This window comes from Bos taurus, chromosome 8 (assembly GCF_002263795.3).
Source record: "Bos taurus isolate L1 Dominette 01449 registration number 42190680 breed Hereford chromosome 8, ARS-UCD2.0, whole genome shotgun sequence".
NCBI classification, from domain to species: Eukaryota; Metazoa; Chordata; class Mammalia; order Artiodactyla; family Bovidae; genus Bos; species Bos taurus.
Window position 1 is genome coordinate 7,591,013 of NC_037335.1, and position 27,604 is coordinate 7,618,616.

The 27,604-nt window shown below is 44.3% G+C and overlaps 1 protein-coding gene across 3 annotated transcripts; it reads right to left on the bottom strand.

Moving 5' to 3' along the window:
• On the bottom strand, positions 1–26,455 carry FDFT1 (farnesyl-diphosphate farnesyltransferase 1). Of its 3 annotated transcripts, NM_001013004.1 has the most exon segments (8): positions 2–891; positions 4,111–4,263; positions 5,583–5,759; positions 7,732–7,923; positions 8,710–8,838; positions 12,860–13,043; positions 14,065–14,162; positions 26,257–26,455. In NM_001013004.1, coding segments are annotated over 8 exon segments (1,254 nt in total). In that variant the 5' UTR covers positions 26,356–26,455; the 3' UTR covers positions 2–669.
• Positions 26,456–27,604: the final 1,149 nt, after the last annotated feature.

Genomic DNA, 27,604 nt, shown 5'->3' on the forward strand with positions numbered 1-27,604 from the left:
TGAATAATTCAATTCTTTATTATAAAAATCTCAAAAACATTAGCTTTGACTGGCAACTCACCTGCTACGAAGGGACCAACGGCAATCCTGAAACCTAAACTCCCTATAAACAAGGAAATGATGCCAACTTCACCAGAAGTTGCCTCCTAGGCTTCATGTGCAGCAGGCAGTCTGCATTCTTAGGAATATTTCCTAGAACTCTACAAATATTCACACCTGCTACATTCAAGTCCACTGGAAGAGACAAAATGATGGAAAAAAAACAAGAAGCGAATGGAAAGAAAATTCACTTCACTTTCTACTGTGATAGGTATTCAAAAGTTGTTTTGCATTAAATACATTTAATTGTAACTCTAGCCTGTATTCACACTATGATCTCCTCTGCAGCCCCGGATGCAGCCCCTTCCCTGATGGCAGCCGTGAACGTTCGGCGTCAGTCACCCCGCACAGGTGAGTACAGGTGGCTGAGCTGTCCTTTCCCTTTAATCCTATCTTTTTCTCCACCACAGGTCACAGTTTCTAAAGGTCCAGGCCCACAGTACTCTTTGAGGGATTAAAACAGTAGGGGAAAAAAGAGAAGGAGCCCACATCCATCCCTGAAGAGAAGGTCAGTCTGTTTCCCAGATAGGGGCTTGGGAGGAGGGGCGTTCAGTCTCCAGACCGAGCCAGTCAGTGCTCCCCGGTCTGAACATAGTCCTCTGTGACCTGGGACAGGGTGCTCAGGTACTGCCAGCTCAGGGCCGCCAGGAGCATGACGAACGACAGGTAGATGGGCGAGTAGTGGCTCCGCGAGACCAGCTGACAGTTGGGGAGATTCTGTGTCCTGATGGTGGAGATGATCTGCTGTGTTTTAGTGGAACAGGGGTCAGAGTTGGGAATTCTGTGATAAATCTGTTGAAGAAAGAGGAAAACACAGTAAATCCTAAAAACCTTATAAATATCTGTGCTCACTTCTTACGACAATCTGCAACAGCTAGGCATTTTATGCCCATTTGACCAGTGAGAAAACTGAGGCTCATAGAATACAAAAGTAACAACCCCAAACCACCCCACTACTAAGGCAGGATATCAGCCTAGCCTGCGTGATCCCCTAGCCCATCCCGGAGCAGCAGGGCCGTCCCAGTGGGCTCTATCCCAGCACCTCAAAGAGCAGTGGCATCCACATTCTTTGTTGAGGCTGAAGCAGAGTGACGTGGTGGAGGGAAATGATATTGCGATCCGCTCCTGTTCCCCTCCTTGTTCATTCACACCATTCCCTCTGCCTGGGAATGCTGCTCCCATGTTCTGTCCTCAGCTTGAGTACCCCCTCCTGCCCAAGCATCAGCTTTAGTTTTTCTAGAACACCCACCCCAAACCACCCAGGTCTGGCCAAGGGCCTCCTCGGCTCCCTTCTCACCCATCACCCTTGCTGGGGTGGAGTAGCCAGGGAGGAGGGCAGGAGGGAAAGAGCACAAGCATGGTGGTGGGGACACAAAGAGTTCAGACGTCCAATCCCCTGCCTGCTCTTCAAACCGTGCGCACAGGCGCCACCTGGGCATCCTGCGATAGACGCATTCTGCCTCAAGAACAGAAACGCTAACCCGCTTGTGGAAGACACGGATGGGGGGCACAGGACTACGCCCTGAGTCGAGAGGATCCACAGGGTTTGAGGAGCACGGACCACAGCCAAACAGGAAGCTCCACCTGCTAGAAAAAGTTGGTCCTTGCCAAGGAATCTTTAGCAGAGAAGGAAGTAGAAGTTTCTGGCTGTTTGCCTGAGCATTTGTTTTTGTCCCAAAATAGCTGGTGGAGCTTCTCACCAGCTGCCAGGTACCCAGACTGCCTTCCAGTGGAGGCGGCTCCAGAGGACGAGGCCCTGAGGAGCAGCTGCCCTGCTCAGGGGATCTGGGCTTCGCTCCACCTCGTCCTTCACACTTCAGACTTGTGAGAGCCTTGAATTCCCTACACATGTGCAATCAGGGAGCCCAGGGGTAAATGTCTTCCCGTCTTACATGCTCAGCAAGGAGAGAGAGGATGCGAGCTAACCTCTGGCCACCAGCAAAATGCCCAACAACTTGTGGACTTCATACTAAAAGTCTTCACTTGAAACTTTATTAACAAAATGTCCTTAAGGCTGACATTAAAACCATTTCACATTCCATTCCTTGAGACTCAGAAATTTTCAGTTTAAGTCAAATAAACTTATGGCTATTAATATTTCCTCTAAAATACCTTAAGTTTCACTAGAGTAATTTTAAATAAAATAATTTATCTTTTTTATATTTATTTATTTGATTGCAACAGGTCTTAGTTGTGGCAAGTCAATAGGTCAACATGTGGGATCTAGTTCCCTGACCAGGGATCAAATCTGGGCCCCCTGCAAGGGGAGCACAGAGTCTAAGCCACTGGACCACCAGGGACGTCCCTGCAAACTTTTCTTAAAGGGCCTAAAAAAGTATTTTCAGCGTTGTGGGCCCTGTCTGTTATAGCTGCTCAGCCCTGCTGCTCAAGAGCCCTGGGAGCCATGGACGATAACAGAAACAAATGGATGGGGCTGTGTCCTAATGTAAAGTCATTTATGAAATCAGGGGGTCAGCCAGCTGTGTGTGGCCTGCCCTGCTCTGCCCTAAGTCAAACTGTGAATCCCAACTAGGCTTTAATTCCAGTAGTGATGGAAAATACCTAATAAAATATGAATTCTAATACAGCAATGGAACTGCCTACATTTTAAAAACATGGTTTTCTAAAATCAATGATCAGAATAAAATTATAAAACTATTCTCTGAACTATAAACTACATAGCATGTTTCTAATTTATATAAAATGGGAACAGTACCTAAAATGTCACTATTTAGAAAGGGTAATTCAAGCCTTTAGAATTGTGGTGAACAGTGGCTCTGAAGTCAGCCAAACCTGGGTCCAAATTATGGCCCCAGCCATGGTGTTAGGGCCTCAAATTTCCTTGATATTAATAGTACCCACCTTTTTGGCTGCTATGCCAGGTACAGAGAAAGTCCCAAGTAAGTGCTGGCTAAACAGTGAACCCCAATGTCCCAAGTCTCATCAATAGCTATTTTTTGGTCAATAGCTGGACATGTTCATCTAGTCAGTAAAAGAATTTGGGGTTTTTTAAAAAACCTGCTCTGTATACCTTCTATGAGTGCCTCACACAGAAATGCAGAGATCTAAAACTTGGCAGATGGAAGACAGGAAAGAAATACAAGAAAAATGTGCAATATGCAATGGAAATCAGAGGAAGTCATTGTATTATAGAATTTTTAGATAAAACTGCTCTTACAAATCTTATCCCTGTCAAAACATAACCTAGGGACTGGAAGGATCAGAAAACTAGGGACAGTGGTGACCTGTGGGGAGGGAGGTCTTATGTTTTCATCTGCTTCTGCAGTAATTCAGTCTTCAGTAAGAACAAACCTAAGCCTCTCGGGTTTCTATGCAGTGGAAGGCGGTAGCCACCCACACCCTCTGTGAAAATCAAAAATGTCTCCAGACGCTACTAAATGTCCTCGGAAGAGGAGGAAGCTAAATCATCTCACTTGAGAAGTAATTGCTCAGGGCCTGGCAAGTAGAGAGCCCCAACCTCTAAGAAAAAGTTCTAGAACAGGCATGCTCTGTTTTATGGGATGCATTTTGGCAAAGGAAATGAGATCAACATTACAAAATTTAGAAATAGTTGCAGCCTCTTGGTTTCCCTTTATCAAAATTCCCCACGATGGATTCTCCACTGAGGCCCTTGCCATAATATGAAGTACTGGACAGGGTGTCAGGAAGTGTGGCCTGCGATCCTGGATGCCCTCAGATGCTATGTCATCAGCCACAGACCTGGCTTCACATGCATCAGCCATAAAAGGAGAAGCCTGGTTGGCCTCTAACTTCACCTTCCAACTCAAAAAATATGATTCTCCTGGGAGCGCCATCGTAAGACCTGGCTTCCTTTATCCCCTCTGACTAGGGCACCAGGAAGCTCCCAACAGTCGGCTCCCTGTGCATATTCTTCTGGAATAAAGGACACCAACCCATGTCTTTATGCCATAACACTGCGAGTTGTTGAGATCATCTAATATCCCAATATGAAAGAATGTTTAAATAGTAACATTATTAAATAAAGCCCACCTCTTCCATGTACTGGTGTATTATGGCTTTTACAGCTGGCATGTTGGTGGCATCCATCATCAGGGTGACCGCTTGCCCTTTTCGAATCTTCACCACCCCCTTGAACACCTGCTGATTATTGTAACAGGCAGCCAAAGTAGCAATGGCCATGACCTATGGATAATGAGAGACAGAAAACACGTTCATCTCATTTCATAAAAACATGTGAGAAACTGCACTGTAACCAGTCATCATGAGATGGGAAGAGAACATGGGCAGAGAGCGCCAAAGGGCTAAGATACAGCTAGCCAAGAGAAAACACCCATAAAGAAAGCACGCCAAGACGACCCCAGCTCCCATGCCTCCCTTTCTCAGCAACACACAGAATCAAGCGCCCTTTGCAGTCCTGAATAATTCTATAATTTAGTCACAAAAGTTCCTTTTTATTTGAAAAAAAACCCCACACAATCCAATGTAACATTTTCCATGCTAAGGCAATGAGTTATTATATCTGAAAAACATATATTCCAAAATAGTATCTGAAAAACTTTCACTATTTTGTTTTTTCTCCCTATTTTTCCTACAATGAACATAATCATTATACATTTAAAAAAAAAAAGTACAGGGGGTTGTGAGGGACAAAAGCAGGGTGTGAGAGGGTATGGTCTCCCATGCTTAAAAGGCAAATTATTTCTAGGATAGATGGAAACCTAATTCCAGCATATGGTTTCCCAGGTGGCACAGTGGTAAAGAATCTACCTGCAATGCAGGAAACCCAGGTTCAATCCCTGGGTTGGGAAGTCCCCTGGAGAAGGGAATGACAACCATTCTGTTATTCTTGCCTGGAAAATCCCATGGACAGAGAAGTGCGGTGGGCTACAGTCCATAGGGTCGCAAAGAGTTGGACACAACTAAGCACATGGCATATATAAGTCCAGCACGGAGGTTTTAGTTCCATCAGCTGGGCAAGACTGGTCATTAGAATAAGACCAAACCAAGTTATCAAATCAGCTAAATCCTGTAACTTTCTTCACTTCGAGTTAAAAACTGAAATAATTGGTAAAGGGATTTAAAAATTAAGTTCCTAGGTTTCAGAGGCTCAGGTTTCATGTTCTGTTATCCCAAGATCTAGGAAAAGGACAGCAAAAGTTAAGTGCTTAATTATGACTTTTTAATAACAGCTTCACCTGTGTTTCACCCAGAACTCATAAAATCTGGAGTTGAAGCCCTCGATTTAAATAGTGAGGATAGGAATCAAAGTAACTAGTTTAGAGTAGCTAATGGGAAAATACGTTCTAGAATTTTTTGGAAAAGCACAGACTTAATTAACCTCAAGGCTGAGCTGAGTGTGGTGGTTGTGGGGCAAAGAAAGAAAATACACTAGAGTCATCTTTTAAGGAACTCTCCATTCCTAAATAGACCAAAATAGTAAATGCCTTCCATCATCCCCACCCCCAGCATCCCGCCCTCACATCAGGCTCCTCGCTCAGTACCTGTGGAATAGCACAGAAGTTAAAAATACTCTGGTTTCTAAGTCGTGACAGGTAGGTGATGACGTCGGGGATGTGGTGCAGTGTGTTGGTGATGAGTTCATTCAGACACTGCACAGCCAAGTCAATGTTCTCTGGCTTAGCAAAGTCACCCAGCTTCTTCACATACTTGCTCCAAGTCTGGACAGATAAGCAGATTAAAGACAAGTCAGCATATGCATAAGGGAGCAATGCGCGAGCCACATGAAAGGACCTTTGCAAATAAGAACTATGATATACAAAGTGTGTCTTGCCGCTGCCTCACCTTTCATCAAGACTGAATCTGTTTTAACCACCATGCAATGGCTATTATAACTACACTCTAACCACAACCAAGAGTAAGTTAAGTGTTTGGGAAAGTGTCCCTTTGGGACAATTAGTTCAGCACAGATGGAGCAATACTTTGATGACCTCAGGCCAAAAAGGCCTCCTGATTTTCGCAAGGCAATTGTCTACTTCTGAAAAAATAACCAGCTATAACAAAATCAGCTACAACGGCATTGTAAGAGAAACGTTAAACATTCGCAAGGTGTCCAGGCCTCAAAATAATTAATGATTAACCTTATGTTCCCAATTCTGATAAGAATACGGCTGAACAAGTTATCCGGGGGAAACGAGCTGAGTGTCTATTATAAGAACGTTACCCTCCTTGATCTTAGTAACTTGAAAGTGAAATAACAGCCTCAACTTGAACAACGGGATTGGTTTGATGATCTTTAATGATATTACTTAGAGGGTTCTCTGAAGCTAGCAAATAACTTACTTTTATTCTTAGGTATTCTTAAACTTCCTAAAGAATAACACTTATTATAACTTTATACAACCCATTCCAGTGTTCTTGCCTGGAGAATCCCAGGGACGGGGGAGTCTGGTGGGCTGCCGTCTATGGGGTCGCACAGAGTCGGACACGACTGAAGCGACTTAGCAGCAGCAGCAGCAGAACTTTATACACTCCCCAAAAGAAATGACTGGGCCTAAAAGGACTAAGAGATTTAATGGAAAATCAAATTTGTTCTCCATGCTTAACATGCACCTAAACTCACTCAGATTGATGGTACTCAACTGTCCTGCAGAACCTGGAGAAAAAGGTTAATGAGCACCTATGTAACCATCCGCCAGCTTCAACAGTTATGACGCTTGGCTTCTACTGCCCCAGCCCCCAAATTATTTTAAAATCCCAATAATCACTGTATTTATCATTTTATACTGATATGTTATCATTTAATATTTTATTATGAATTTCTAAAAGACCAGGAACCTTTCTTGCACATATATCTTATCACAACTAAAAGTTAACTAAAGGTAAATGTTTAATACAGATTATCCAGTTAGCAGCCATACTGTCCCACTGTCTGATTTTTTTCCCACTGAGTTTCCTCCAATAAGGACCTTAAACAAACAAAGTCCATGCGTTGTATCTGGCTGATGTCACTTAGGTCTCTCTCAGGTCCAGCTGCTCAGTTTTTATTTCACTCCTCAATGTGGCCCAGTCCAGGAAGAGAACCCTGGCCGGCCAGTGTCCACGCCCAGTTCAAGGGGGCCCGTCCCCCCCAGCCGCTCTAGGCTTCAGCGCGGCCCTCGCGGACTCACACAGAGTCTGACGAGGAACCCCCGTTTGGTCTGGTCTCCTGGGGCTGCTCTGCTTCGTCCTGCAGACTCTGAGCTCTCGTCTGTGGAGCTGGTGTGCTGCCTGCACCCATTCGTGGTCTGGAGCTCCTGGGGACGTTCTGTCGCTTGTGCTTTTGGACATGTTATCCACGAGCTGGGGTTTGGGTAAAGCTTGAGTGTCTCATTTTTTTTTTTTTCCCCCCTTTGGTGAGAATCTGGAAAAATCCAAAAACTATGACACAGGAACCAAGCCTCGGAGTGAGTCACGGGACGTTATACCCACCACTGGAGAAAGCCTGTCCAAGAAAAAGGGGACACAGCCTGAACTCCTAGACGGATGCAGCCAGTCTCCCTGAAGCAAACTAAACCCTAACCTAGTCTGCACGTTCTCCTGTGCTGTCTAAGGGGCCTTGATTTGTGTTTCTGTCACTTGCAACCAACAGGATTCAATGGTTTGTTGTCAGAGAGCGTTCAAAATTCTGCCCAAACCCCCTGAAGCTGTTACCTCTTGAGGCCAAAACTCTCTCCCTTCTCGCTGGTCTTCCAGATAATCACGGATGATGTTTGTTTTCTGCAGGAAAAGGCCCATAGAGTTGGCTCGCTCTGTGTCTTCGCCAATTAAGGGGTCTTCTAACTCTGAGGCCGAGAAGAGACGGGAGAGGCCAATTCCCACTAGACCAGCAACATAGTGACAGTACTGTAAGAAAATGTTTAGAGTGCTTAATAATGAAACTTTTACTAAAAGGGAAACACTAGAAATCATTAGCTGTGAAAAACCAGGTTTCAAAGAGAGTGTAAAAGATCTCATTTTGCTTTAAACACACACACACACACATTATATACCATGTACATGTAAGCAGTAAAAAACATTCCAAGAAGAATGAATACGAAAGACTTAACAAAAATGATCTCTGGCTCATCAGAGATCTGTGATCTCTAGCTCATGTGATATTTCTTCTTCTTCTCTTTTTTTACTATATATATATATATACACTATATATATTATATTTATATTATATATATATAAAGATATATATTGTACATATATATGTACAACGCACATGCACTGCTTGTAGAATAAAAGGTTATTGGAAAAACAACCGAGTACAGTAAACTTTCTGATATCTGAAACTGGGAGTAAAGGCCCTGAGGGAATAAGGAATATTCTAACAGAAACTAGAATACTAAGTAGAGTTTAATCTTGAAGACATTTTAAGATCTTGCAGTGTCTCCAAATCTTCATTATGTAAAAGAACGTCATGGTAGTACTTTGTTTTTTTTAACATAATGAGGATGTGTTTTAAGCTCTGTGTATTAAGTCCTCAGAAACAACTCAGTGGTAACATAAGACTGTTAAGTGTTTATGAGGAGACATTACCACTGGGTTGTAAAAACACCACTTCTTCTTCATCCTAAACATCACGGTGGGTGCTGCCAGCTCATCGGTGCCACCACACCGACAATGCTCCACAGAGACACTAACCTTGTCCCACTCCCGTTCAGACGTCACGCGCTTATCCAGAAACTCCGCCATCCCAAAGCCCATCTTCTGGCAAACGTCAACAATCACTGTCTGATATTTCTCAGCCAGATTTCGAAACTCCAGGGAGATCTGAAATGGAGGTCGTAAAAAAACAGAAAATATGAAACATGTGTTAAAACTGGGAAACAAGATGGTACCTACGGATCGTAAAGCAGAGCTGTAACAGAACTTGTTAGTGAAGACCCCCAAATGATCCAGCAGTAAGCCTAAATCTATGTTATACTATGTTTCTACATACTGAAGAATAAGCTCAGCAAATTTCACACATGTTAAAATAGAAGGGTATAAAAATGCTAGTCTCCAAACTCAAGATGTAAAGTCTTATTATATGGTCACCTTCCCAATTAATGAGAAATGAGATGCTTCAACATAAAACTGAACCTAAGTGTAAGAATTTTAGGAAGAACACTTCATTTTCAGACAAGCCTCATTATAATAAAGATTCATTTGTGCAGTCTTGGGTGCTCCCTATGCAACAAGCACTGCTGTGGGTACTGGGGTGCACAGCTGGCAGGTGACCTGCCCTAAGAGCTTATATTCCACTGAGGAGACCAGACAACCATTTTCCATCATCAGTTTCTGAATTCATGACATGAAGCTATAGTGTCTTACCCATTATAAAGGCTATACTTTCTAATTTCTTAAACAACTCAGTTTAGTTCAATCTGAGGCAGGCTATCCAATGTTTTTTTTTTTTTCCCCATAGCCCAAGCTTTAATGTCAAAAAGTATTATTGATGCTTTTAAAATTCATCGCTACTGCATAAGTATCTTACTTAAGTTCAAAGAAGTGTTTGTAGGTTGTCAAAATAAAATATTAAATACCATGAAACTTTTCAAATAATATACTATCCACAAAATACGAAAAGTAGTGAACAGACTTTGCTAAGGATCTGAAGGGTGAGATCTTGGTCTCATGTAGACTTGGTCTACATTTACAGAAAGGTTAGAAAAACTCCCTCAGGAAACACCTAAATGTAAGGACCTGAGGGAAACTCAGCTGGTTGCAGGGCACTGAAAGAACTCAGAAGCCTAAGATATTAAGGATTATTCTGATAAACATTGACTGTTAAACCCCTAAAATCCGTAAAATCAATCCCATCTCTTCAGAACTGCTCTTTCCAGAACAGCTGTTCCAAGACAAAGCCCAAAGGCAATTCCCACGTGGACTGAAGCAAGTCAGCGACTCTACCAAAGGTCATCTGAATCCCTGAATCTCGAGAGGACCTGGTCTTTCAACAGCTAACGGGGCTGGGTCAGTTCTATTTATAAAAGGGGCAAGGCCAGCCAGCTGGGGGAGGGGCAGCTTAGGCTTGAAAACAAACCCTCCAAGGTAAACACTTCACTGCTGAATGTGAACCAATTTCAGCTTTTTGGTACTTACTACGTCGTTGTACAGAACACGAAAACAAATGTCTAGGAAAGAGTGACAGTGAAGAGCTCTCCATTTCCCCAGAAATCTGAGGGAGGGACCTCTGCTCAGCAAGGTCACCCAGGAGGTGCTTTCTCTTGTGCCTCCAAGTAATTCTGTTTCCCACCTATAGTACGCTTTTTGGTCCCCGGGCCACTCTCTAGTGATGCTAAGTGTGAGAAGAGAAGACATGGAAGAGAGTCCACTGGTATCATGCAGAAAGGCCAGATTCCCAACAGGGGTGACAGGGGCATGTAGACAGAAACCTCCCTAATAATAAACCTTGGGAGCTATGATCAAAACGCTTCACCTATATGTAAACTTTTACTTTCTTTAAAACTTTATTTTACTTTTAATTGGAGGATAATTACTTCACAATATTGTAATGGTTTCTGCCATACATCAACATGAATCAGCCATAGGTAAACGTATGTCCCCTCCCTCTTGACCCTCCCTCCCCATCCCACCCCTCTAGGTTGTCACAGAGCACTGGCTTTGGGTTCCCTGCATCACACAGCAAATTCCCTGTGTGGGAATTCACTGGCCATCTATTTTATATATGGTAATGTATATGTTTTAATGCTACTATCTCAAATCACATAATTTTCCTTTTAACCATGTTTTAAAGGGACAGTAAAGCGTACCAGGAATTGAGTAGGAGGGTTCTGGAGGCAGGCTTTCTGGATTTGAATCCTGGTCCTGCCACTTAACTTCACAGGTAATTTCAGGCAAGGGGCTTAAAACTAAAACTGTGCTTCAGTTTCTTCATCTATACAAAACATGGGGAACAGTGTATCATAGACATTACATGTTAAACTCCATTAATATAAAATAAAGAAGATGATGAATCGATAATGAAATGCATTTCATAACTCATAGCTCAATAAATGAATGCTATTACTGCTAGTATCATTTAAAAGTAACCCTTTGTTATTCCTCAAGCTATGATTGGAGGTAGATCTCTAAGACTACAAGTCTCCACTAGCACCAGGTGAAAAAGATGTACTCTAATTTAACCCATCACATACAAAGATTGTTCTAGAAAGCCTCTGGTGCTCATGCTCAGTCACTCAGTCATGTCTGAGTCTTTGCGACCCCATGGACTGTAGCCTACCAGACTCTTCTGTCTGGAAGATTTCCCAAACAAGAATACTGAAGTGGGTTGCCATTTCTTTCTCCAGGGGATCTTCTGGACCCAGGGATCAAACCCTGCATCTCTTGCATTGGTAGGTGGATTCTCTACCACTGAGCCACTTGGGAAGCCCCTAGGGAACATTGAGATGTGGCCAAATCAAACCTTTATTTATAAGGTATGGAAGAATCGCTTATTTATGTGATAAGATATAATAAAGATATGACTTTTCTAAGATAAAATCCTAGAAAAGTAGGATCTAGGCACATGCATAAAAGAAATCTGTGAAATTTTCTAAAGCTCAAGATTTTAGTTAGAACCCACTTTACTCCAACAGAATGGACTACATACCTAATATTTACAGAACACTCAGTATGTACCAGACACTACTCTAAGTACTTTACATGTATAAACTCATTCAGGCCTCACAGCTCTCACTTTACAAAGGCAGAAACTCAGGCATGAGGAAGTTAATGAGCGCATCCAAGCTCACACAGCTGCGGATGACAGAGGTCATCCTGCTTCAGTCCTCACTCAGTCCAGGTGCAAAGAGCCCACTCCCTACTCCACAACTGCCACCCACTGTGAGCTGCACCGTTTGCCACCAGACTTAGGGTGCTCCAGAGGCCAGCGGGGTGACTGTGGCCAGCTGCATTCTTGGGTGCACAAACTGGACAAAGCGTCTTTCAGGACACTGGCATTTGAGAGCTCTTTCCACAGGAAGAAAGGCTGGACTTACCAACAACATCCTGGTAATCATAACAGCAAATAACATCTGTTTAAGAGCTCCACCCGGAAAAGGCAATGGCACCCCACTCCAGTACTCTTGCCTGGAAAATCCCATGGATGGAGGAGCCTGGTGCGCTGCAGTCCATGGGGTCGCTAAGAGTCGGACATGACTGAGCGACTTCACTTTCACTTTTCCCTTTCATGCATTGGAGAAGGAAATGGCAACCCATTCCAGTGTTCTTGCCTGGAGAATCCCAGGGACGGGGGAGCCTGGTGGGCTGCCATGTATGGGGTCGCACAGAGTCGGACATGACTGAAGTGACTTAGCAGCAGCAGCAAGAGCTCCACCTATTGGTAATTCTTTCCATCCTCGAAACCACACTAGGAGACAGGGACTTTTAATCTATTTTATAGATCAAAGAATGGAATCACAGGCAGCACCAGTTAGTGAGCACGAGTGTGGGGCCGCCAATCCAGAAAGTCTGGCTTGATGCACCTTCGCCACGTTATGCTATGCTGTCCTGAGACTGCTGGTTTTGCAGTTCCCTGCAGGCTCACAGCTCAGTAGTAAAGAATACACCTGCCAATGCAGGTGACACAAGTTTGATCCCTGGTTTGGGGAGATTCCCTGAGCAGGAAATGGCAATCCACTCCAGTATTCTTGCCTGGAGAATGCTATGGACAGAGGAACCTGGGGGGCTACAGTCCACAGAGTCGCAAAAGCAACTTAGGAACTAAACAATGACAACCAGGCACACAAGCTGGCTGACAGCCACCCCACCAATCATGCACGCGACTGCACCCCACTAGTCCTACTACCGTTGGGAAGTCCTCCAGGACTTGTCGGTCCTTTTCCTTGCTCTCCGTGAACCGCCAGTCAGGCTCATAAAGGTATGAGTGGAAGTTGTGTAGCAGTGGCACTTTTCTTTCTATACTGATAGTCATGTCATCTTCCAGTGTGTCCAAAGCTCGGAGAACCAGATAAAATATGCATACTGCATGGCTGTAAGAAAGGAATAACCACTAATACATGTGAACAAACACTCAAAGATACTGTTTCAAAATCACATTTCATTTTTGCCAGGCCATTTCGAAAACCCTCCTACACTCTTAACTCTACAGACCAATGAAAGGATACCCAAAGCTTTTCCTACTTAAGGCAACTTCTTAGCTTTCCTTTCTTAGATGGGAACAATGGAGTTCTGTAATTTATTAAAAAAATAAAAAAATGTTACCAGCTGGATGTCACTACTACTCCCAGAATGAGTTACATTTAACTAGTGAAGAACTGTAGAAAGACCAAATGGGTAGACAGAACTATTATTTTGCAGATAAAATAAAGTCAAAAGATATAATAACATCTCCGTCTAAATACCTATCATGTATGGCTGGCTGGCTCAGTAGTGTCTGACTCTCTGCAGCCTCATGGACTCCAGGCTGCTATGCGCATGGAATTTTCCAGGCAAGAATACTGGAGTGGGTTGCCATTTCCTTCTCCAGGGGATCTTCCCCACCCAGGGACTGAACCTGAGTTTCTTGGCAGATGGATTCTTTATCACTAGGGCCACCTGGGAAGCCCAAATACTATCACACTTACAGGCAACTGGTCTAAGTCATGTATATAATCTGCACAGAGGCAACTTCAGAAGAATTAACCCAATACACTAGAAATGCAAGGTAGCCTAAGAGAAGCCAAGGAAAATACATGAACCGCTCAGAGACAGGTCCAGCGGCCAGGACTAAAAAAAGTTAATAAACATCCCCCCCCCACCACCACCACCCCCTCAAAGAACTGGGCAGGGACACGATGAGATGGCCAGGTGCCTGGAAGGCCCAAAGTAAACACAGGCGCGTTTCAACCGCCAACATTTCCTTCACCCACTGGGGCACGTTCTGGCAAAGCCACAAGCACCACCGAGACTGCAACGCGAGGAACTGTGTCAAAAAGTAGCTTCGAATGACTCTGCAGGCCTCTGGCAAAGTTTTCCTCCCCCAAGTCAAAAACTGCAGCCTCTGCCACTCACCGCATTTCCCCATCCAGCGCCTGGATAACAGCTGCGAAACTGCGACTGGTCTGATTCAGGTACTTGTAGCATGTTTTCAAGCTGCTGCTGAGCGAGTCCTGCGGGCAGAGGAGACACACGGCGGTGGGAGACGCGGAGGTGCTGGAGTGGGGCTGGGGCGAGCGGCCGGCTGCCGCGGGGCTCCGCAGCCGGCAGCACACGCCCTCTCCCCGCGGCCGGTCCTTGGACGGCCAGGCGGCGGGAGGCAAGGGGCAGCCGCGCGAGGGGGTGCCCGCCCCCCTGGGTGCCGCGCCGGGACTCAGCACCAAAGTCCTCTTGAAGAGGGACATGGCCTTGGTGCTGCAGGCGACTGCGGCCATGGGAATCGCAGGGCCAGCGCAGTTTTTCCTCCATAGACCCGAGCCGAGAGAGGAGGCGCCCACCGCTGGGCGGGACGGGCTCTCCCTCACCCGCAATAGGCTTGGGGCTCCTGAGCACAGAACAGGCGCCCGCCGCCCGCCCCCTGCGGGCCCCGCCCACCCCGCGGCCAGCCCCTCTCACCCCACAACCCGGCCCGCCGCCCGCCCAGATGTAAGCCCCGCCCAGGTGCTAGCCCCGCCCCGCCCCGCGGCCGCAGGCTCAAAACTCGGCCATTCTGCGCCTGCCTCTGAGTTCCCCTTCTCCCCAGAACCCATAGGCTGCTTAAGGGAACCCAGTCCTCTTTTGAGAAGTTTGCTCTTTCTCCTGCAACGGAATCTCCCCTCGGCCAAACTTTAGCCAGGGTCCTCTGAATCCTCAACCTTTGTACTTCTGTGCTATCTTTGCGTCGCTCAGCTCTAGCAAGAACGCGGTTAAATTGGTTTAGCCAGAATCCCCCATAACCCATATATGATCACCCTCACTTTCTGGCCAGGTTCCTCTTCCCCCACTTATCCTAGCGCCCCGGCCTGCCTCCGGTAAAAATCGATAGGTAGTTCAAGTAGAATGCTCTTTACCCCATAGGTTTCCTCTTAGTAATTTTTCATCCACCCGCCCCTACACTGTGTGGAACTGAGCCCAGTTCTATACTGAAGTCTCTTCCTTTACTGCAAACGCTTTTCTGAATAAAATCTTTTCTGACCTCTTTAACTACTGTCCTGTTCTGGTTTTATTTTAACACCTGTTAAACCTCTATTAGCGGAGAAGGCAATGGCACCCCACTCCTGGAAAATCCCATGGATGGAGGAGCCTGGTAGGCTGCAGTCCATGGGGTCGCTAAGAGTCAGACACGACTGAGTGACTTCACTTTCACTTTCATGCATTGGTGAAGGAGATGGCAACCCACTCCAGTGTTCTTGCCTAGAGAATCCCAGGGACGGGGGAGCCTGGTGGGCTGCCGTCTATGGGGTCGCACAGAGTCGGACACGACTGAAGCGACTTAACAGCAACAGCAAACCTCTATTAGGGGTTTCCCAGGTGGCTTAGTGGTAAAAACTCTTGCCTGCTAATGCAGAAGACAAAAGAAACGGGTTTAATTCCTGGGTCGGGAAGATTCCCTGGAGGAGGAAATGACAACCCACTCCAGTATTATGCTGTTATATTCCAGTATATTATATATAATTATATATTATTTATATATAATATATAATATAGTATATTATTATATATTATATAATATATATTATATTCCAGTATACTGGAAAACTCCATGGACAGAGGAGGCTGGCAGGGTACTATTTCAAGGGGTCGCAAAGAGTTGGACATGACTGAGCACACACACACACACACACACACACACACACCTCTATTATCCTCTGGAAATCTAATTATTCCTTTTATAAAGATTTCTAATCATCTTTCCCTTTCAAATCAATGAACCATAACAATCCTTATGAACTTTATATTTACTCTTCCCTAAGGAAAACAAAAACTGTTTCTTAAAAAAAAATCCGTATTTTAATACACAACCATATCAGAAAGAATTGCTCTTTTGTATTTATTTTTATGGAGACTTTATATTTTAGAGCAGTTTTAGGTTCAGAGAGAATTGAGTTCCCATATACCACCCCCCAACCAGTCTCCCTGCACTCTCTTTTTAAGAGAGAAACAGGAAATAATTTGCAATATCTAACAAGGGGATGGTTTAAAAGAATATGTGTGTGTGTATATATATATATACATATATATGTATATATGTATATGTATAAAAGTAAATCCCATAGTCACTTTGGAATGTTAACAGTGAAACTTGGGACCTTGCTGGGGTCCAGGTGAACCATGTTCTTTTCATTTGTGTATATTTCCTAAATTTACATAGATACATATTCTTTTGTCAAGAGAATAAAGCTTTTTTTTAACCATAAGAATTTCATTTTATTGTGAAATTCAAGTTAAAATTATTAGTAAAAATTAATATTTACTAAGCACCATATATTAGTAATATCATTTTGGACATACAGTCTGGCATATAAAAATACTCAGTGAAGGACTAATGAATAAATTAATCAGTTCAGAGAGTATTTTAAGAGCAATTCATCAACTCCTCTCTCAAAATGTGGAAAGACTTCACAATAAATAAAAGGAACAGCTCTTTTCTGAGCTCTGAGCCAGCTCTTCACATACAACTTGATTCCTTTCCCTGCTCTGCCAAATGTTTTCATCCTCAGCTACACCTAAGGGTTTGGGGGCTGATGTCAAAGCTAGATTGCACTCCTTCTGAAGAGTAACAATCTTTAAGAACATGCCCCTCCTTTCCAAAAATGCCCTCTACAATCTTAAAAGTGACCCAGGTCACTAAATCACTTATCTCCTTCTGCCATCAGTCTTTTTCTTGGCACCTATTTGTTTCAATACATCTGTAACAATTTCCTCAAATTACCAAGAAGATACAGGGAAGATACAACTAAAAAACACACTATAGAAAACATCACTATTACAAACATTTCCACTGCTTGCTTCCCAGGAGCTAAGGGAGATTGGGGAGGGAGTGGGAAGCTAAAGCTACTGCAGCCTGTCCCTTGAGTCTCCTGTTGTTTTCCTTTGCTGAGATGAGCATGCTCCCAAGAACTCTCCAGTGAGAGAAGAGGGATGAAGGGTATTGAGGGGAAGAGCGTGCAGTGGTGAGAAGTACAGGACTGTCCTCCCAGGACTGGGGCTCCAGCTGAAAAGCAATTCCACAAGTAGACAGTGACCAACCTTCCCCACAGCCTTCCGTTCAGACTTCATACAACACAGGTTTCCTCAGAAGGGAGGGAAAACCCCACAAACTTGAGAACTGAAGTTAGGAAATAACAAATGTAGTAACTACGACTTACTGGGCAGCAACTGTATGCCAAGCACAATACAAACAATAGCCTTGATCCTTACACAATCCTTTAAAGAAGGTATCATACAGATCTGCAATCCACCCAAGGACTTCAAGGCCAGATGTGTAGCAGAACTCAGAACCTGTAGTGTTTTAGAAGACAGCAATAAAACGCATACATATCCTGTCTTTGTGGAGTGGCTCCCTGTAACTGGGATTATCAACACTTTTTCAACTGTGAATAATTACCCTAAGTGGGATGACTTTAAATCAAAGCACATTATACCGCCAAATGACTTGGAGCCAGACTTATTAAAAACCTGTTTTAGACCATTTTGGAGTTAGGAACCTGTGACTGAGCGATTGTAAGCCACTATCTCTATTTTATGGATGAAGAAACTGTTGCTGAAAGTTAAGCAACCACAAGTAAGAGTCAGGATTTGATTTAACAGAGAAGATGTTAGTCCAAATAATAGGATTTAGACTTGATGGAAACCAGAGCTTCATGATTAGAAAACACTTTTTCCATTTTGTGCTAAGTGATGTCACACAGCTTGCAGCTGGCAGTATGCCTCCAGATTTATTGATATGCTTCTAAAAATTCAGGATAAATCAAGTTTAGGGAACCCTGCACTCCTACAGCGAAATCTTTCTATGATTGAAATAATCTCAACCCTCCATGTCTGCTAAGTATAAATCTTTTTCTCTAGAGTCTTTGTTACTTAAGAGAGAAACTAAGATAATGTTTAGTGAAGAAGTCTTAAGTGGCCCTTTTCTGAAATCATTTGCAAATATTTTGTTATTAATTTTATGGACTTCCCTGATAGCTTAGTTGGTAAAGAATCTGCCTGCAATGCAGGAGACCCTGGTTCGATTCCTGGGTCGGGAAGATCCGCTGGAGAAGGGACAGGCTACCCACTCCAGTATTAATGAGCCTCCCAGGTGACTCATTTTGCCTTTTTTTTTTTTTTTTGCATTTCTTTTCCATGGGGATGGTCTTGATCCCTGTCTCCTGTACAACGTCACGAACCTCAGTCCATAGTTCATCAGGCACTCTATCAGATCTAGTCCCTTAAATCTATTTCTCACTTCCACTGTATAATCATAAGGGATTTGATTTAGGTCATACCTGAATGGTCTAGTGGTTTTCCCTACTTTCTTCGATTTAAGTCTGAATTTGGCAATAAGGAGCTCATGATATGAGCCACAGTCAGCTCCCGGTCTTGTTTTTGCTGACTGTATAGAGCTTCTCCATCTTTGGCTGCAAAGAATATAATCAATCGGATTTCGGTGTTGACCATCTGGTGATGTCCACGTGTAGAGTCTTCTCTTGTGTTGTTGGAAGAGGGTGTTTGCTATGACCAGTGCATTCTCTTGGCAAAACTCTATTAGCCTTTGCCCTGCTTCAATCCGTATTCCAATGCCAAATTTGCCTGTTACTCCAGGTCTTTCTTGACTTCCTACTTTTGCATTCTAGTCCCCTATAATGAAAAGGACATCTTTTTTGGGTGTTAGTTCTAAAGGGTCTTGTAGGTCTTCATAGAACCGTTCAACTTCAGCTTCTTCAGCGTTACTGGTTGGGGCATAGACTTGGATTTCTGTGATACTGAATGGTTTGCCTTGGAAACGAACAGAGATCATTCTGTCGTTTTTGAGACTGCATCCAAGTTCTGCATTTCGGACTCTTTTGTTGACCATGATGGCTACTCCATTTCTTCTAAGGGATTCCTGCCTGCAGTAGTAGATATAATGGTCATCTGATTTAAATTCACCCATTCCAGCCCATTTTAGTTCACTGATTCCTAGAATGTCGACGTTCACTCTTGCCATCTCCTGTTTGACCACCTCCAATTTGCCTTGATTCATGGACTGTGAACTTCCAGATGTTCAAGCTGGTTTTAGAAAAGGCAGAGGAACCAGTGATCAAATTGCCAACATCCGGTGGATCATTGAAAAAGCAAGAGAGTTCCAGAAAAACATCTATTTCTGCTTTCTTGACTATGCCAAAGCCTTTGACTGTGTGGATCACAACAAACTGTGGAAAATTCAAGAGACAGGAATACCAGACCACCTGACCTGCCTCTTGAGAAACCTGTATGCAGGTCAGGAAGCAACAGTTAGAACTGGACATGGAACAACAGACTGGTTCCAAATAGGAAAAGGAGTACGTCGAGGCTGTATATTGTCACCCTGCTTATTTAACTTCTATGCAGAGTACATCATGAGAAACACTGGGCTGGAAGAAGCACAAGCTGGAATCAAGATTGCCGGGAGAAATATCAATAACCTCAGATATGCAGATGACACCACCCTTATGGCAGAAAGTGAAGAGGAACTAAAAAGCCTCTTGATGAAAGTGAAAGTGGAGAGTGAAAAAGTTGGCTTAAAGCTCAACATTCAGAAAACAAAGATCATGGCATCTGGTCCCATCACTTCAGGGAAATAGATGGGAACAGTGTCAGACTTTATCTTTTTGGGCTCCAAAATCACTGCAGATGGTGACTGCAGCCATGAAATTAAAAGACGCTTACTCCTTGGAAGAAAAGTTATGACCAACCTAGATAGCATATTGAAAAGCAGAGACATTACTGTGCCAACAAAGGTCCATCTAGTCAAAACTATGGTTTTTCCAGTGGTCATGTATGGATGTGAGAGTTAGACTGTGAAGAAAGCTGAGTACGGAAGAATTGATGCTTTTGAACAGTGGTGTTGGAGAAGACTCTTGAGAGTCCTTTGGACTGCAAGGAGATCCATTCTAAAGGAGATCAGCCCTGGGTGTTCTTTGGAAGGAATGATGCTAAAGTCGAAACTCCAGTACTTTGGCCACCTCATGTGAAGAGTTGACTCATTGGAAAAGACTCTGATGCTGGGAGGGATTGGAGGCAGGAGGAAAAGGGGATGACAGAGGATGAGATGGCTGGATGGCATCATCGACTCGATGGACCTGAGTTTGAGTGAACTCCAGGAGTTGGTGATGGACAGGGAGGCCTGGCGTGCTGCAATTCATGGGGTCGCAAGGAGTCGGACACAATTGAGTGACTGAACTGAACTGAACTGGTGACTCAGACGGTAAAGAATCTGCCTGCAATTCAGGAGACCTGGGTTAGATCCCTGGGTTGGGAAGGGATCTTGAGGGGGGTATGGCAACCCACTCCAGTATACTTGCCTGGAGAATCCCCATGGACAGAGGAGCCTGGCAGGCTAACGTCCATGGGGTTGCATGACTGAGTGACTACGCACACACACACGTTATTATATATTTGTGTTTGAGGGGGGAGAAAAATTCTGTTCCCTATTATCAGATGCAGCCAGGGATCTGTGACCCAACAGAAAAACAGCCACTGCTTTACAATCCAAGATACACAGTTTCTGGAACACCTCCAAGGACAGGTAATTCACTACCTCTGGAGACTGCCCACCTCAGTTTGGTTTTTCGTTGTCCCATAGGTGTTCCTCAGATCAGATCAGATCAGATCAGTCGCTCAGTCGTGTCCGACTCTTTTCGACCCCATGAATCGCAGCACGCCAGGCCTTCCTGTCCATCACCAACTCCTGGAGTTCACTCAGACTCATGTCCATCGAGTCAGTGATGCCATCTAGCCATCTCATCCTCTGTCGTCCCCTTCTCCTCTTGCCCCCAATCCCTCCCAGCATCAGATTCTTTTCCAATGAGTCAACTCTGCGCATGAGGTGGCCAAAGTACTGGAGTTTCAGCTTTAGCATCATTCCTTCCAAAGAAATCCCAGGGCTGATCTCCTTTAGAATGGACTGGTTGGATCTCCTTGCAGTCCAAGGGACTCTCAAGAGTCTTCTCCAACACCACAGTTCAAAAGCATCAATTCTTCGGCGCTCAGCCTTCTTTACAGTCCAACTGTTTTCTCTAATTAGAGGTATACTCAGCCATTTAAAAAAATGCCTCAGATTAAAACTGGCTCAGAAAACCTAAAACTAACAAAATTATCCCTGGAGAAGCAAATGGCAACCCACTCCAGTATTCTTGCCTGGAAAATTCCATGAACAGAGAAGCCTGGTGGGCTACAGTTTATGGGGCCGCAAAGAGTCGGACACAACTGAGTCACTGAGCATGGTAAAATATTGTACTCTGTGCTCATCAAACCTTAGAGCTAGAAGAGGGAATAGTCCAGGTCTCACTTTTCAAAAAATGTAAAAGATGCAAAGATAAGTGTCTGGACCCAAATGACCACCTTATAAATGATGTCCCCTGACTTCAAACATTCAGCTCCCTTGTCCTGCTATCATTTTTTCTTTGTAGTGCTTCTCTCCACATGAAATACTGTGTATCTTTTTTTTTCTTCATTCTGTCTCTTCTACAAGAATGTAGGGTTTGTAAAAGCAAGGTCTTCACCTATTTTGTTCACCGTTTAATCTCAAGCTCCTAGAACAATATCAAGCATGCAACCAGTGGTCCCATGTCTGTTAGATGAATACAGGAAGGAAGGAAAGAAGGAAGGGAGTAAGGGAGGGCCGGACTATACAGCAGAATTGGAAAGAAGTGGAAAGGGAAGAAACCAGCAACTGTTGCGTGCCTGTGATGTGTCTGGAGCACACACGACAGCGCTGGGATATGATCCGCTGTCTGGGGCCAGCAGAAGCCTGTGCTCTTTATCCCAGGGTGACCTTCCGAGTGGAAGCAGGAAGGTCTTCAAACAGGCCCGGGTCAGCATCCTGGAACCACCATTTAAGAGCTTCATATTTCAACCACTTTATGTCACAGTTTTATAACCTGTAAAATGGTAGTACCAATAGCTCTTATGTCTTTAGAGTTGTTGTCAAGATCAACTAAGTGTGGTAAATTACAAAATGGCCATAAAGTTTGTTGCTCTTTCCATCAGAAGATGGAGTCTTTCTCCACCTCTTTGCATGTGGGCTCCCCTTTTTTTGGCCAATAAGACAGTAGGAACTGTGAGTTAAGCATAAAGCTCAAGAGTGTGTGCACACTAGGGTTTGCACAATTCCAGTCAAGAGTAGAGAGCCCCCAGCCTATAGCCTGTAAATCACACATGGTCCAGCCACATGCCAACTGGCCAACTGAGCAAACTCAGTAGGAATCAACCCCAAGCTGGCCCAGATCAGAACCCCCAGCTCTCCCAGAGAACTGTGAACTAAATAACAGGTGTTATTTTAAGTCACTGAGTTTGGTTTTTTTAATTATGGTGAAATATATTGTTGTTTAGTCACTAAGTCGTGTCTAACTCTTTTGTGACTCCATGGACTGTCATCCACCAGGCTCCTCTGTCCATGGGATCTGTCAGGCAAGAACACTGGAGTGGGTTAACCATTTCCTTCTCCAGGGGATGGTCTAGACCCAGGGATCTAACCTGTGTCTCCCACACCAGCAGGTGGAGTCTTTACCCTTAAGCCATCAGGCAAGCCATGGTGAAATACACATGAAATTGCCCATCTTGACCATTTGTAAGCAGGCACTTCAGCAGTGTTAAGTACAGTCATACTGTTGTGCAACCAGACTCCAGAATTAGGCTACACAGTTTTGGGGTGGCAACCCAGTGAAAGCTAACTGATAATAGACTTCAAGTCTAGCACATAGAAGAACTCAAATGCTGTCTATTATTAACTTGATTAGTTTAACTCACAGTATAATCCCCTAATCCATTCACCTGCCAAATTACTGTTCCCAAAATACTGCTTTCATCATGTCATGGGTGCATTTGACCATTGCCTGCTACCATGAATATAGCTCAGCTCCAGGATTCCCACATGCACCACTGCACTTTGTACTTCTTTTTTTTAAAGTTAATTTATATGGAGTACAGTTTCTTTACAATGTACTTTTTTTTTCAAAATCCCTTTATCTATTTCTTTTTTAAAGTGTTTATTTATTTACTTAGCTGTGCCTGGTCTTAGCTGCAGTACATAGGATCTTTGACCTTAATTACAGCATGTGGGATCTAGTTCCTTGTCCAGGGTTGGAACCTGGGACCCTGCATTGGGAGCAAGGAGTCTTAGCCATTGGACCACCAAGGAAGTCCCTTTACAATGTACTTCTAACTTGGAATCCTCAGCCCCACACACTGTGCACAGTCCTACCAAATGACTTGGCTCATACTGGCTTTACACACGGATGATCCTCACCACTAATCTAAATCTAATATTTCTTCAAGGCCCTACACATTACAAAGCACTTATTCTGTGTTTTCTGAAAACTTTTTGCTGTAAAATGGTTCTACTTCGCTAAAATTTCCTGAAATCTCAATGAACTTAAGATGACTTGGCATTTCCTAGGTTAACTTTTTTCTTTTTGGCCAAACTGCACGGGTGCCTGGGGTCCCAGTTCCCCGACCAGGAATCAAACTCTCACCCCCTGCACTGGAAGTGCACAGTCTTAGCCACTGGACCACCAGGGAAGTTCTCTAGGTTAACCTTTGTACACCTGTTCTCCATCAGGGATGAACTGAGGGTACACAGTTTCCTGTCTGTGTCCATCACACAAAGTGTGCTCAGCTTTCCGCTGAATCTGGACCACCCTCTGCTTAATGTGACTCTGTTGCTCATCACCTTAATGACTGTCAGCATGATGGAATCAAAAACGGTTTGTTACAGTATTTTCAGTATTTTTGTCTTCACTTAAAATATTTTAGGGACTTCCCTGGAAGTCCAGTGGTTAAGACTTCAGGCTCCTAATGCAGGGAGCAGGGTCTGCTCCCTGGTTGGGGAACGAAGATCCCACAGGCTGCAAAGCACAGCCTAAAAAAATAAATAAAACATTTTATAAATAAACTGCATTTTTTTAAATTAAAGCAATTATGAGTTATGTTAATTAGAAATACAGTATCCATAAGAAAGGAATTTAAAGTTCTGAAATAACCAGATCACACCTAAGGAATATTGTTCAGTTTTGAATACTAGACTTTAAAGTAAGAGAGACCAGGTTGGTTAATGATCTGGAAAAAGTAACATATAATGAATAACTACAAGCAGAACACAGAACATTTGGCTTGTATATCATTATTCTTGGAGAGAATGAGACTTGTCTTAAAATACTTCCAAGTGGCATATTACAAAACAAGGATTAGACTCTCTTGACTCCAAAGGGTGAACAAAGAGTAAAACTTCAATTCACTGTTAAGAAACACTTCGTAAAAACCAGAACTGTCTGGAGGGGGCCAGTCTCCAGAGGTAGTGAATTACCTGTCCCAGGAAGTGTCCAGGAAACTGTACATCTTGGATTGTAAAAGCAGTGGCTATTTTTCTGTTTTGGGTCACAGATCCCTGGCAGCATCTGATAATAGGGAACAGAATTTTTCTACCCCCTCAAAACACACAAATATACAATAAAATAAATATTTCCAAATAATTTCAGGAAAGGACCACCTAAGCGCTCTTAGCCAGAATCTCCTAAGTAAACAAATATCTATCAACCAAGGCATAGGAGCAATTTAAGGCTGTATTTCCTTTAGGCATCCCTTTAAAAACTAATCCCCTATCCCAGGCAGAGGTGACTTTTTCCTTCAGTAAATTTCCTTACCGCATGTATATTCTGCCATAGTTACTTAAGTTTCTTTTGTTTACAAAACTAGAGGTTTCTTGAGGGCACTGCATCAAGATACATCAAACAAGGCTCCTGTTTTCAAACAGCTTAAAATCTGGAATCAAACAGACTCTTAACTCTGAAAGGGACTCTGGGAACATAAAACCCATCCACAAATAACCAGGATACAAGACTATGGGGCTGATACAAGATTAAACAGTGCTAGAGAAAATGGTTGAGAGAGGGTCAGAGGTAACATGAAAAGGCATCTCATTATGGTGCCTGCCTAATTTCTATGAACAATTTTATAACATTTTATCGACCGGACAAGAAAATGAGCTCTTTGGGTGTCTAATTTGTCTACACATGTTATCCTGCCCTTCTGAACCCAGCATAAAGCCTAAAACAGAACAGATGATTTATAAATGTCTGCTGAGAGGTCAAGAGAGGTAGCAGTCACAGAAGCTAGACTGTGAAGGAGAAGGATTCTGAGTTACATCACAAAGGGAAAATTTTTCTGATGGAAAATTATAGTGTTTAGAGTATATTCAAACAAAGGACAGTATTTGTGATGTTTCCATTGGGGAAAAGAATTTATAACTTTTGATATAACCCCACTACTTTAGTTGAATGTGTCTATTCATTTAAAAATCACTTAATGAGTTTCTTGTTGGAATAAATACCATATTTATTCATTGCAAATTCACTGAACAAAGGGTACAGGAGTGAGGCAGATGAAATACAAACAAACCCAAGTCTGGCCTTCAAAGAGCCAACTGTGTAGCTAATCGACAGACAGACAAATAATTAGAACTTGCAAGAGTAGATAAGTGTTCTAAAAAACTCAGGGAGCACAGAGGACGAAGGGACTGCTCAGACTGCAGGAAAGAGGTGGGGAGAAGCGTATGGAGGTGGTGTAACTGAAAACTGTAAGAATGAGTAAGGTTTCATTCCAGAAAAGGTATTCCTGACGATATCTGCATAGTTCATTATGTTCACAAAATTCTTTCACACCTCTCCCATTTAATCTACCCATGTGGTTGTGTAACCCACGTATTACAAGACATTAAAAAATCAATCTCAGGAACAGAACGAAATGTGAAGCCAACTACTTGAAAACCAATGTCTTGAACAAATAGAAACATTTTAAGCAGCAAGACAACTTGGGGGTTAGGAGAATGCCTGGGACACAAGGGCAGCCGGGCCAAATATTGGGGTAACGGAAGGTGAACCAAACTTGGCAGGTGGGGCCGCCTGACGTGATAGGGGTCTGTTCCCCGGAGGGAAGGAGGGAGCTCGAGGGGTCTGGCACTCGCTGGCCGCAACCTCTGAGCTCGATTATGGGCCCTGCCGGTCAGACCCAGAAGTCAGCGGTCGCGCGCAGCCTCCCCATTCCGCGGGGATGCAGGGATGCTCAGCCCACCTGGTCCATTTTGGGTATCACCTTCCGTCGGCCCCCCATCTGGAAGCGCAGAAGGTTGTAGAACTCCTCAGGGTGCCCCAAGCACTTCACGAACTCCATGCTGGCGGCAGCGGACAGTCGGATCCCTGAGCTCACCTCGTCGAAACCTCAGCCTGGCCCCTTCCCGCACTCAAGGAAGGATTAGGCTGAGGAGGTGCGGCTAGACGGCGGGGCGGGGCGGAGGCGGACCCAACGCGGCGGCGCCACGCCCATTTCCCCACCAACTTCAACGGGCCTCCAGCTCTCGCGCCGCTCCCGGTGAGCGCGCGGGGTGGACTGACGGGTGTCGATTGGCTAGGGCCGCTCGCACCAGGAAGACGCTGGCCAATCGGCGGCGGCATGAGTCTGGCGTGAGGACCACATCCTAGAGGCTAAATGGAGGGTGAAAAAGGGGCGGGCGGGAGAGCGGGATTGGTGCTCGTAATGGAGGCGGGCCTTTGTTTTCCTCTGTTTGCCTTGGGCGAATCTGGGGCAGTGAACCCTCGCTTTGCGAAACCCGAGGCGGAGCTCAGGGCGTTGGAGACCGGCCCCGGGCTGGCTTCCTCTGAAAGCCCAGCCGCGGAGAGTCCAATATGACTTTGTTAACAAGCCCTCCACATGTTCGTCCTGCCGACCAGATTAGCTCTTCCCGGACGCACTCGGCGCAGGCGCACCTCGCTGGGTGGGATCAGCCTGAGGCTGCCGAGCACACTTTAGTCCCAGAAAAGGATTTGAAGAATTTCTACGCCCTATCCAAAGATGATATGGAAAGTGCTCTCACAAGCCCCAGAAAGTAATTGCTATCCCAGCCCCCAACCTCCATATCTATTTTAACAGCAATCAGTGACCCTTTTAAAATTTTAAGGCAGATCAGATCACTGCCCAAAAACCTGCAGTGTCTCTCCATTACATTCATAAAAGCCGAAGTTCCTATGAGAGTCTAAAAGCTATATATATGAGTAGCGCCCCATTCTCATTACCTCTCTCACCTTTATTTTCTATCCCTCTCTCCTTTGCCCAGGGCCTGTTGTCAACAGTTCATTTTCCTGCACTATTTCCTCCCACGCCAGATATGCAGTTGGCTAACTCCTTCAAGTCTTTGCTGGTGTCTCATTTAGGCCCACACTGATCACCCTGTTTTACAGGGCAGCTTGCCCCGATTCCTCCCCCACCACTGCTGATGCCCCATTCTGCTCTAGTTTTTCCAGTAGTCTTGTTTCTACGGTCCTTGGACTCTTTAATCAATAGAAATTGGTAAGAGGCCAGACCAGGAATTCAGGCAAGGCTTTACTGGGACACGAGAGAAAACAAGTAGTAGATTACCTTGCTC

Bases quoted from the DNA above. Each gene is read 5' to 3' on its own strand.
- FDFT1 (XM_010807697.4), bottom strand. From the start codon at position 14,423: ATGGCCGCAGTCGCCTGCAGCACCAAGGCCATGTCCCTCTTCAAGAGG. The intron at 8,839-12,859 runs GTAGTAGGACTA...CCTCCATTTCAG, and splicing joins TCCTGGAGGACTTCCCAACG to ATCTCCCTGGAGTTTCGAAA. The intron at 5,760-7,731 runs GTAACAGCTTCA...TTATCTGTCCAG, and splicing joins GAGAGTTTTGGCCTCAAGAG to ACTTGGAGCAAGTATGTGAA.